At 41.4% G+C, this 12507-nt stretch overlaps 1 protein-coding gene across 12 annotated transcripts in view; it reads right to left on the bottom strand.

The window, feature by feature from the left end:
* The window catches only part of FAT3 (FAT atypical cadherin 3), a 409192-nt gene that overhangs the window by 18660 nt on the left and 378025 nt on the right, over positions 1–12507 (bottom strand). For all 12 annotated transcript variants that reach the window (XM_026843787.1, XM_026842179.1, XM_026845464.1 and 9 more), the window contains one exon: positions 4575–5043. In XM_026843787.1, the coding sequence (XP_026699588.1) occupies positions 4575–5043 (469 nt within the window). The remainder of the gene's footprint in view (positions 1–4574; positions 5044–12507) is intronic.

The following is a 12507-nucleotide window of genomic DNA, read 5'->3' as shown; positions in this document are numbered from 1 at the left end:
AGAAATTTAAATCCAGATGTCTAAAAGCTTAGCTATAAAAAAGATTTTAAAAATTAACTGATGTGCATTTGGTATGCTCACATTACAGCAAGCCAGTTTGTGTGTGTGAAAAAGGAAGATCAAGAACGTAAGTAAGACCAGGTCAGTTCATGACTGGTATTAATACACCCACTTTTTTCCTGATGTCATTCTTATCAACTAACTAATCCTCAAAAAACACTCATGTCAGTGTTGCCAACATGCTTTAAAACATGTATTATAACCACCACCTAAGACCCGGGTTGCATTTTCCCCTCTCTCTGGATTTTAACTCTGCTCATAAAAAAAAGAAAAAAAGAAAAGATGAGGAGAGGGGATATCAATGACTTTCTGTCCTCACACTCTGCTCACAGTCCTTGACTCAGTAGATATTTCTGCTCAAATGCTTCACGTTCAAATAAAATTGCCCACTCACATAAGATATTTACTTCAATCAAAGCCAGATGTATATAGGACTGATCAAATTAAACGGAAGCAGCTATAGGTATAATTGCAGGCTTTACAAGCACAAGGCTTCTCTCTGTGGTTGAAAACCTTGGCGCAGTGTTTGCATTTGATTACAGTAAAGCTTTCTGTTGCTGTGATTGCTCATGTTGTTATTCATGCAGATAAACATACATTTACTATTGGCAGATCTGGTAACGCCACTCTATTATTAAGGTTGTGTGACATTTCCCATTTTAAGACCTCATATTCAGCAGCTTATAGCTTAACCACACTTTAAACACTTACTTGAATTTTCTTGGGAAATTTCAGTCCAAAGAGCCAAGCTGTCTCTGAAAGTCATGCTGTTTGTTAGGTTTCAAAATGCTAACAACTTTCCTCAAAAATAGCTTTACTGACCCGTACTTATGGGTAGCGACTGAAAAGTCTGGAAGAATGTGGCCTGTGTTTCAGGGCTGTGGTTTCCAGTGTCTCCCAAGAAAATTGTCCTAAAGCTATATAAAGCGTTTTCTGCTAGGAGTCTCCTGAGCTGTCAGGAGCACTAGTGAGTGTGTGTTCCCCTTTCCCAGCCCTTTTATAGCACATATGGGATCTTCCCGTGGGGTCCCTGGACACGCAGCACCCTCTCTAACCACCCACAATGCTGGGCATACACTGCTGCTGTGGCACTTGATTTGGACCCACGGGAACACACGAGTGCACGCAGACGTCCACGCCATCGACCCAGAAACCAGATTTTGAAAGCAGAGAGGTTTTTCTGTACTTTCAGTGATGTCTCAGAACATCTGAGCTATCTATGCTTTATCCTGCAGGCTAAGATCCCTGCTTTTTCCTCCTGTTCCAATATGCAGAGAGGTCAGACAGAAAGAGCCAGCACAGGTGAACTAGCCCTGTGCCAACTCTCCTTTTGGGGCAATACCTTTTGCATACCTGTGAATTTGCCCCTACAGACCCTAACAGCAGCAGCGTGGACTCACTCCTAGTGCATAGAAAGCATTGCTTTAGCATTTCCCCAAGCAGGGCTGTAATATCACCCTATTCCCGTAACTGCAGAGTGGAATGGAAGATCATCAGAGGCAGATTTTTATTAATGGTGAACAGGGCAGTAGGCATTTCTATTGAAAGGAAGATCTCACAACAGGAATACTATTATGGAGGGTTATGTTTTAGATGATCAATTTATGCAAATTATATGTAAATTAGCCATGGCCCCTTTGATTTCTGGCACGTAGCCAGCACCTCTTTTCATATTATAATGGTGGGTAACCTTTGCTTGACTGTTTTCCTTTAAAGTTAGCTATAAATCTGAGCTTTCTTTTTCTTTCTCTTAATTTTCTTGTAAAGCACAGTAGGGTTTCTGTAAGGAAAAGGATGTTAACAGTATATGAAATCTGCTCCATAAAATTCAAATTAGAGGATTTATTTATTAAAACAAATCCTATCCTTATGCCAAATATTGTCTGTTTAGGAAGAAGAACATCACTCTCCACAAACTTTAATAGGAGGATAATATCATGGAAAACATTAGTCAAGAGATCCTGATGCTACTGAATGCCCTGGGATTGGGAAAAGGACCTTTGCACTGTATATTTTTGAATGTTTCCCCCCCTAAAAAAGAAAAAAGCTGCTATTTTCTTTCTTAAGATAAAAAACGAAGAGCTACTACTTTTTTTTTTCTATTTTAAATGAAAGTCAGCTGCTAACATCTATGCCAGTGAATACAATGGCTGCTGATTCTTAAATGCAGGCCGCAATTTATGGCTCCGCAACTAGCATTTGCAATGCTGTTGGGCTCGCTGCTCTATGGAATTTAATTACGTGGCCTTTATGCATATGGAGGACACTAACAGCAGAATTGCTTTGCCTTGTGGAAACAAAAATGCCCATGCCTTCTCCCTGTGGGCTGGGCTGCACAACCACTGACGTACAGTCAGGGCCCATTGCGCTGGAATTATGGCTTTATAACAATCCTTTATTTACATACACTGCTGAGGCAGTAAAAACAGCAAACAGATTTTTTAACGGCAGGCAGCCAAAACATCCCTGCAGGGCACGTGCCCCCTCACCGAGGCAGGAACGCAGGCAAGTTAAATCAGTTCCATGACTGCTTTCTAGCAGCGAATTATGTAGACATGAAAACAGTGAGTGCCATTCCAGTTATAAAATGGGTCCAATCTTCAGCGCTGCCTGTTTTTCCCCCACCCCAGTCTCCCCTCAGTTTGAATTGGCATGTGCATGATGCTGGGAAAAAAAGAATTACTGCAAAGCGTTTCATTAGAAAGGTTTCAATTTACTCATCACGAGATTGCTGCGCAATACTGTAAATGGACTCAAATAAAATCAATAGAAGGAGTTGTTCTCATGCTTCCTAGGATGCCAGGTGAATGGTTAACCTCATTTATTAAGTATGGAGTCTGAATCAAAGCCATGTTATGTTCATGTACATATTACAGCTGCATTTCCTAGGGATTTAAATAATCTTGCTTAGCAATTCTCTCAGTGACTGCAGCATTCTTCTGCCAAAGATTTTCTTTTGCCCTTGTTGTGCAGCACTCCTTTGCTTTCCTTCGCTTGGTAAAGACCCTTAATGACACACACAAGCAGCAATATTTATCCTCGTGCTGCACATCACATTCTGGCTTTGCAGTGTTGTGCTTCTCTCCTCCCAAATGTCCCTCCACCTCCTTCCACTGACAGAAAAGCTGACAGCATCCCTGATGCAACATTTGCCCTGGCGTGGCAGAAGAGGTGGCTGAATCAAAGCCAAGGATCCAGAGGAGATGATAGCTGAGATAGCTCAGCATCAGGAAATCCACATTGTCAGGGCTTACCCTGTAAGAGCAGGGTTATCCAAACAAGAAACTTCTGTCTGATAGTCAGTTTTGCTCAGATCTCACCAGATTTCAGCCTTGAAAAATAAACTGTTCTCAAGTTTAGGAAGTTCCTGAAGTTTAGAAAAATCTATGTGGGGAATGGGGGTCAGAAAGGAAATACGAAACAAGGCTTAAAACAATGAAAACTAGAAATAATAATTATGGGTGCAAGGGAACTGCATGGACACATTAAAGCAGAAAGCCCTGGGACAGTGGTTAAATGCTCCATAAAAAAAGAGTTTAGTGGGAACTTCCTTAAGGAACCATAACCATATGGAATCCACTGACAGTAAGTGGATGGAAAGCTCTGAACTTGCAGAAGACCTCTCTGTTGAGCATCCTCTTTTTCAGAGGAAGTTTTAGTCTGCCATAAAAGGTGAGTGATGCTGCCTGCTAATACAGTATGTGGAACTGGAAGGGAAAGCTACACTGCAATGAGAGAACAGTCCTAGAAGAAAAGACCTAGATGTATGTCATTTGCTTTTTTCCCCACTAAGATGCTGACTGTTCCCATGGTCTGGTAACTTGTGCACTACATTACTGGGTAGTAAGTCATGGGCTCCAAATAACATAAGCCACCATATAACCACTGGATAGGAAACTCCAGCATGAGCACAGTTTAAATCAATGCCCTATAAACTTTGGATAATATTACTTAGACCTTGAAGCACTCAGGCCTCCGAGGAAGCTGTAAAATACACTTCTGGGCAGGAGGGGGTTAGAATGGTATGGACTCCCTATTTTTCCATGCAGATATGTAATCAAATTACTTACTCACAAAAGGACCAAGGTGTTTGTGGACAGCTCAGTAATTATATGTGACAGCTTCAGAAACAGAGAAAGACAACAGTGCCATTGCATCTACAACGGACATTTGAAATAACCATCTTTGTGTACAGCCTTCGATGCTGTAAATGGATCCTGCAAAATCCAGCTGAGCATTACAGTAATTGTAATTCTGTTGCTTTCTATAGAAATGGGATTATCTTAACAGCCAATAAATCAATTTCCTCCTGGAACACTAATGCAATGAGAAGGGGCACCATTCCACCGTTATATAGAGAGCAAACAGCTTTTACACAATTTGCAATACCTATCAGAGTTTTATAGAGTTCATGAGATTTTTTCAAGCATGTTGCTGCATAAAACCATCTCTGGCAATAAATTATAGAGGAAAACGGGGAGGGGGAAACCCATAAAGTAATGCAAAATATTTACCACCAGATGGCACGCTGGTACAGGTGCCGCCGTTCTGGCAGGGATGCCTCTCGCAGGCATCGGGGTAGAGGACGCAGCCAAGCTTTAATTCGGTCAGGCCAACCACTTCTGCAAAGCTGCTGCGCTTGTTTTGGAGCGGCAGTTCATTGTTATTTAGGACAACTGAATCCAGGCAGCCCTGAAAGCCGCTCAAGACCTGCGTGGTTCTCTTGTCAGTCAGGCTGCGGACGTTGTCCACTTGGACCTGGGCGCCGAAGTAGACGGAGCTATCTGTGCTGAGGCTCTGGAAATAGAGGGGGGCTTTGCGGCGCTCCACGTAGCTGTCGTCCAGGGACAAGCTTGTGAAATTGCGATTCAGCTCCAGGAAGACCGAATGCCAGCTTCCATCATTAACGGCCCTGCCAGAAATTCCCAGGATTCCCGGGCCACTTCCGCAGTCCAGCTGGAACCACAGTTTGCCATCGACAATCTGCAGGGGGAAAACAGAAATCAAAGTACTTCAGGTTCAGACACTCAGCTGTCTCACAACACACTCTCACAGGGAATCTGGAAACAGAGAGGACTTCTAGACAGTCTTTATACAGTGTTAAAGCTGTTCTCCTGCATGACACTAGAACAGCAAAAAGCTGTGCCTTTGTCATCAGCAAAAAATATATGGTGACAAATATCACCCTACTTAGAATTTACCCAAAGCCAGTTACCGTAGGCAAAATGAAAATAAGAAAAAAATATAGATGCAGAATACAAGCAAGGACTGGGGTAATGGTATGCCTCACTGAACAGGGGATGGACTGGAGGACCCACTTTCTGCTCTTGGCTCTGCTGCTAAGCAGTCGTGTCTCTCTGAGCAAGTCCCGTCATGTGCCCATGTGCTGCGATCCTGCTCCTGGTGGCTGATGCAACCAAAAGGACAGTCCCTCAGGGCAAGGGCCACCCTTGCCTGTTTGAGAGAGGCAACGTCAGCGGCCACGGCTTTCAGTGGGGGGATGTTAGGTCATCTGCTCATGCACACATCCTGTGCCTCCGTAACCTTTTGGAGTATCTCAGCAAGGTGTAGATTTGTCCCCAAGCATCACAAGTTTAGTTCTTCTGAGGACAGCACTAAGATTCTGGTTGCCCAAACGTCAGCTATTTTCTAAGGATGCTGTATCACTTGTTCTGCGCATACCTCGTAGATGACAGAGTATGTCTCTTAGTTTTCTTCCTTTCCTAATATTTATGCTGGGTTCATGACTTTAGAGGAATTGTTAGGATTTCTCACTCTCCCTTCTGCCTCTCACCTATCTGAAGTCCTCACAAAGGAAAATCTGTACCAGCCTGCTGGGATAGACAAAGTGCAGAGTGAGGGAATAGGTATGAAGTGCTGCTTTCCTGATTAGCAGTTTACGCAAAGAGTTTAGGTTTCTTTAACAGATGGCAGATAAGTTTAAAATGGCTGACAACGCTGGAAATAATTTCTTATGACACATTAATTGGATTCAAGCTCTCTGAAAACTCCTGCAATTATTTTACCTTTATGTCATGCTCTAGGAAGTATTTATTTCTGAAAACCTCATCTCAAGACAGTTCTGTCCCATTATTTATCCCCCTGAAAAGTTCAGGTGCTGTGTCCTTTTTCACCGTTCCCTGCAGCATACATTATACTCTCACTGGTTTATCCATAACACAACCCTAACTGCTCTCTTCCAGAAGAGCAGAGTTGCCATAGCTGTCAATGCAAGAACCCCCCCGAGCTTTGGTGGCCTGCTAAACTGACATGACTAATGCAGATGTGAGGATGCTGCACTGTGTCTATCTGTCTTTGGACATTTCTGGCTGTTTCTGGCATGAATAGTCATTTAAAACTGTGTTAGCTAGAGACATCCCTTAGCATGTGTCTGAACTGGTGCTCAAACTCTGCTAGGCTCTCTGAAGTGGCTTGAAGGTAAATGGGATATATTAATCAAAAGGAGAATACTGTGTTGTCATGTCATTATCAGAATTTTACTGTCATTAAAGGTTTACAAAACTGCCTGGAGAAAAGCTAAGGCTAAAATCTTGAGTTCTGATGATCTTTGGACTTTCTTCTCCTTTCCAGACCTCAGTCTCTTGACCAGTGAAATGTGAACCAGGCTGTAACCTCAAGCCAAGTCACACTGGGCAATCGGGGTATAAACCACACCACTCCACTACTCTGCAATTGCTTGGATGGAATGGACACAGAGATGCGAAGCACATGACAAGCTCCCTATAAATGCCAGCTACCTACTTACTCTGCCTGGCATGAAGGATGTTAGAGAGTTACACACGTAGAAGGAGCCAGAAAAGCAAGAATTAGCCCCTGCTATGGACAGAAGGCTATTTTGAAGTCCTTGAACTGTACGATGTAATGAAACTGAGAAGAAATGAGATCTATGATTGTAATAAAACATGCTTGAGGGATGGATGTTGCTTGGTACTCCTACAGCTCAATCATAAAAGGCTAATGGTTGTATAGAAAAGTAAGCCTGGATCATTTTTCATTAAAAAAATCTTCTCTTACAGGACTCAAAACTCAGCTATAAACTATTTCCGTAGATTGAAACTGGGCCTATTAAAGCATCTGCTCAGGAGGAATCTCTGTAAACAAGATGCCCTGATAAACCGAGCTGGTTTCTCTCCAGAGACAGAGCAATAGTTTCTTTTCTCCCTGTGCAACAAAATAGTCCACAAACCTTGAAGGCGCTGTTCAGAAAGTGTGGTCTGGCTCAACAGGAATGCAAATCAAACAGAAAAATACATGCCAACATATTACACTTTGAAAAAAAGCCATCATCGGATAAGCAGTTAACTTGTTTCTTATTCAAAAGGCTTTTTCCTATGGAAACTCTTCTACTGATTGTGTACAATATACATATACCTCCCCTAAGACTACTTATACCCTGAAGGACCTACTGCCTGCATGTCTATTACCCTTACAGAACATGCTTTTCCAATTATCTTTATAAATACAGCACCACATATGAGCACCTGGGATAAATATTACACCATTTGTATACGGGAAATGATGATCTAGAAGATTTGCCATTAAAATATGTTTTATACATCTTCCTCATCCACTTTTATTTCTTATTACCAGCAGATGATTTGACATACACAGTAAATATATATTGTCTGAAAGGCTATGTTCCCTTCCTTTCATTAAAAAAACACCAGTAATCTCTACCTTAGGCTAGTGTGAAAGATGGAAAGGATGGTTTGATGCTTACAATACTAGCCTAAGATATGATAGATATGCATGGGAATCTACACTCTGCAAGACTCTTCCTCTGGGATCTCAAGCAAGTCATTAGTTTCAGGTCTCCATCAGTAAAAGAGGAATAACGTCATTTCCCTACCTCACACCACCGCTTTATGGATATATACATTAAAGACTGTGACATGCCCAGATACCCCTAGCAATGGGACCATAAAAATATTTTCATTAATCAGATGGTCACAGGCCTTGTTGTAGTGGGACAGGGAGGTTGTATTTGTCCTCTACTGGCCCCATGCCTCTAGAAGGAGGAGGAAGAGCAGGAACAGCCTGTCAGGAGCAGGGGGTGCAAGGGGCTCCTGTGCTGCCTACTGAGCAGCTAGGCTGGCTGGGCAGGGAGAAGGGTCCTCCACTCAACAGGACAAAACAGCGTCTCCACTCCCAAGTAAGTAGAATTCAACCACGGACCTTTGATTCAGCGATTAATCCCTGGTGTTCCCATGTTTCCTCGTAACAACTGTAATGTCAGGGACACTGTTCAATCCTCAGAGGGGGCTCTTTGATTATAGCCTGGACCTTGGTACCAAGAAAAGATGAACTTCAAGTCAGTTTCTTGCTAAATGTGGTACATTTAAGCAAATAGTATGGAAGTCCAATGAATGGCCAATGCTGTTGTCCAGGCTCAGCAGTTATCCAGACAATACCCTCAGTGGGATGACTGCTCTGGTTGAGGACTGGGAGCATCAGCCTCTTTTCTCAGGACTGAATGTATGGCACTGCTTTTTTTCCTCCATCTATGTGATGTAACACAGCAGAGAGCTTGACTTACTCCATTCCGCATCAGAGAAGCAAACTCTGCAACCTCTCGCTAAAGCAGCCTATGATGCCAGCAGAGACCCTCTGCATCAAGATGAAAGCGGAGAGACAATGCTTCCTCTTAGCTGGGCAGACAATTCCCACCAAGCTTCCACAAGCTTTCTGGGTTTAGTTATAGTATCTCTAAGTACTAGAACAGTGAGATTAATGCATCGTTAAGCATGTATGCTCTTAAAGACACAAAATTCCTCACCTGTAGAGAAGTATAAAGAACACACAAGGCTCCAAAATCTGATGCAATCTTTTACATTTCAACAGTTCCATTCAATGAGCAAAATGGAGCCAAACACATATTGCAAATTATATTAGAATATTAGCCTGGCTAAGATGTTTGGCTAACATCCATATTTGTGTATCAACATAGGTAATAAAATGATCAAATGGTTCTTCTGAGACCACCTCAGGCTCACACAGTCCATCTGCAGTCACACACCATGGATACAGCATGCTGCCTACTAATCTATCTGGGGAAATATTTCGTTAGCTGAATTACATTTCAGGTTCGTTTGTGTAAAACGGTATATTTAATTAAAATATTACTTGTTTCAACTCCAGCCATAACTGGGATCATATCCAAACTTCAGACTTATCCAGCATAAGCCATGCAGCAGTAATGTATAAAATACACTCAACTGAAGTTTCACATTAACTGCCTGGATGGAAGAACATGTGCTTGCCTTTTACCATTTAACAGCTGTATTTCTGGCATGATGGGAAAGTCTTTACCTATGTATCCTTTAAATTTCACAAAACAAGTTGAATCTCTATTATATTCTTTGGAAAAAATAAAACTATGGAATTCTCTGTAATGGTCTCATAATAATTTAAATTGTTAAATCATACTTTTCCTACATAGGAAAAAGGTGCTACATAAGATTCTATGCAGGAAAAAGGAAACGGTTTTGGTACACATAAACTTTTCAAAGGAAAAAAAATAAATGACATTGACCTGCATCTCATTTTGCCCCAATTGTCTTAAAAGCAAGAGCACACAATGAAAAAAATGGCCAACCTTTCAAAATCGATGGATGAGTTGCTTTATTTGAAACAGCTGAATAAATAACACCTTTATTATATTGTATCAACACAGTGTAGCTGGTAGGCTTTCAGAAAAGTAGTAGACAAGCAGTTTTCTCTCTGGAATTGATTATTCATCCAAGAAGGACACCTTGTTATGATTATGAAATATTTCCATCCCTGGAGTTATCACAAATGTATGAGCTCCAAAATTTAAACTGGTCATTTAAAACACTGAAAACCATATTGCAGCATTAAGTTTTAAATAGACTGCAGTGGGGTAGCGTTGCTTAAAAACAATCGATGCCACTATATGCCCCAACAGTGGTGGTGGTTTCTGTTCGTTCTCCTGTGGGCTTGTACTATGTGGTGGGTCTAAACTTCTTCCACCTCTGCCTTTGTTTAGTGCTCGGTGTTGGTGCTGGGCTCTCTGGTGCTAATCCGGCAGATACTTAAGTACCTGCTTAAAATTAAGGTATGTGAGTAGTTCCAATTGCCTTCAAATACAGGAAGTTAAAGCAAGTGATTAAGTGCTTTGCTGGAGTGATGCCAGAGTGCTCAAAAGAGCACAGGATCCCATTCTTTATCCTCTATTTGGAAAGCTTCTCCTTATGTTTAATTTAATTGAAAGCAATGCTCAAATGATAACAACTTCACATTTATAGACCTCTAATTAATCTACTTAATGGCCTCATTTCTGATTGTCTCCCTATCTCACAACACACATACCTGGTTTAAAAAAAAAAAAAAAAAAAAAAAAGCCTTACCTCTGGTTTACAAATTGAAAAAAAACATATGCTTAGAAAATCTAAGTGTAACTTGCTTGAAAACATCTGAGTTAGGGATCTCCAAAGTACAGTTCATGAGTTAGCTGCCATCCCTGAAGAGACCTGTTATGGCTACATCCCTTGAGGATAATGCCCTTCGTCTGCCATATAGCACTTTTGTGAGACTTCAGTCATGTTTGGTAAATGACCTTCACAAGCAACACTCTAGGAATTCCTGATCTTTTAAGTGATGCCTTTTCTTAAAAAAAACATGCTGTATGTAATGCTTTACTTTACTTTAAACCCTATGTTTATAGAAGCCAAGGGCCAGACCTGGGAAAATGATGTACTCACTGCAACTGCAAATTCTGCCCTACCTAAAAGCGAAGCATGAGGCTCTGGGAAGGGAATTCCCTGTGTTCTTTCCTGATCAATGCACGGGAGAAAGTGGAGCCTTTGCCTTTGCTGCGTCCACAACCCTGGACCTCACTCATTGGACACGTGAGGTGGCAGCTGCATCTGAAGCTCTCTACTAAGTGCCTCATGAGATGGGTTCAGAGCTGGTAATCCTTTCTTAGAGCTAGGAAGCAAAACAGAGCATGACTTGGAGGTTGACCTATGAGATCAGAGCAGAGTAGCCACAGCTCTTGTTGCTGCTCCTTCAAGTATTACTTTTTTTTCTCCCAGAATCTTTCCAAGCAAAATGGTTAGGTGACTGTGTGAAGTGGTGACTGAAAACACATAATTCCTACCCCACAACTAAAAACTCAACCCAGGTGACTGCAATGAGGAGCTATCTTTTTTAGTAGCATGATTTTTTTCTTTTTTGATGGCAAAATTTCACAGCTTCAACTGGAGATTTCTGCTCAGTTGCCTATGATCCGACCTGCTGTACTCTTTAATCATAATAGTTTTATACGCTAAACTCTAACAAAATAAATTCTTCTATCGTCATTCTAACTCCATTTCAGTCTGCCTCTGTATCATCACCTACTGCTTTCAAGTGACACCTTCCACCAGGATCATTTGTTTCTTTCCAAGCATTTTTCAAAACTACAGAATTGCAAACATTCCCGACCGATATAAGAGCAACCATGATGAAGACGTCAAAGAAGGTCTTCAAGCCTGCAGTTTTGTTTTGTTTTTTTGAACAAAAATGTATACTGAAAAGATCAAACTCTGCATTTCTCCATGTCTCAAAACAGAGCGTAATTGGCTTGTACAAATCTGAGCAATGATGAGAGTCCCCAGTGAATGAAAGACAGTACTCCTGTTCATGAAATATTTCAGTCTAACTGCTATAAAATTATTTGTTGTCCATTAATAACTCATCTAGTCATTTTAACATTACCTAAGCATTCAGCCAAAAGAACTCTAAAGATTGCAAATACAGGCACAAAAGGCTCCGTGCCATTTCTCCCACTGCTGAATTATAGGACATGGCTGAGTTACAAAAGTCAATGTCTTCATTTTGTACCTTAGAGGCTCTAGCAGAAATACTATACATGCAGGCTCTTGGATGAGCCTAGGACTCCCTTTTCATCCAGCAGATATTTGCCATTCCATAGAAACCCAACAAGGAACAAAAATGCATGGAGAGTTTATCAATTAAAGACTGTGATACCAACCTCCAGCTACCCCATACCTCTCAACAATCTTAATTCACAGAGTGCAGAAATCTTCACATTTAGTAGGAGACATATTCTAAGCAGTTGGTTTCTGGAAACAGCAGTGAGGGCATATCCTCTAACCACAGGCATAGACACAGGGGAAGAACAGCTATTTCAGCATGCATCATTTTGACTATATGGTCATATAAATGGCCAAATCTTACATCTTGAGCAGACTGGCTCCTGTATGGAGACACACATAATGTTCTTATACTGAACAGCACCCAATGGAGCATTTTCCAAGTAAAGTACCACTAACAAGATGCTTTTTTGATCGTTGCTGCTGCCATTGTCACAATCGTTGTTTTTCCCTGTTAGCATGAAACAGATCAGATTTCATCTTCTCAATCTACAGCTGAAATGAGAACAGCATTCCCCAAATCAAGAGC

This window comes from Athene cunicularia (genome assembly GCF_003259725.1).
Source record: "Athene cunicularia isolate RWA chromosome 1 unlocalized genomic scaffold, athCun1 chr1_part1, whole genome shotgun sequence".
NCBI classification, from domain to species: Eukaryota; Metazoa; Chordata; class Aves; order Strigiformes; family Strigidae; genus Athene; species Athene cunicularia.
The sequence above is the reverse complement of the archived record's forward strand: the minus strand, read 5'-3'. Positions and strand labels throughout refer to the sequence as shown.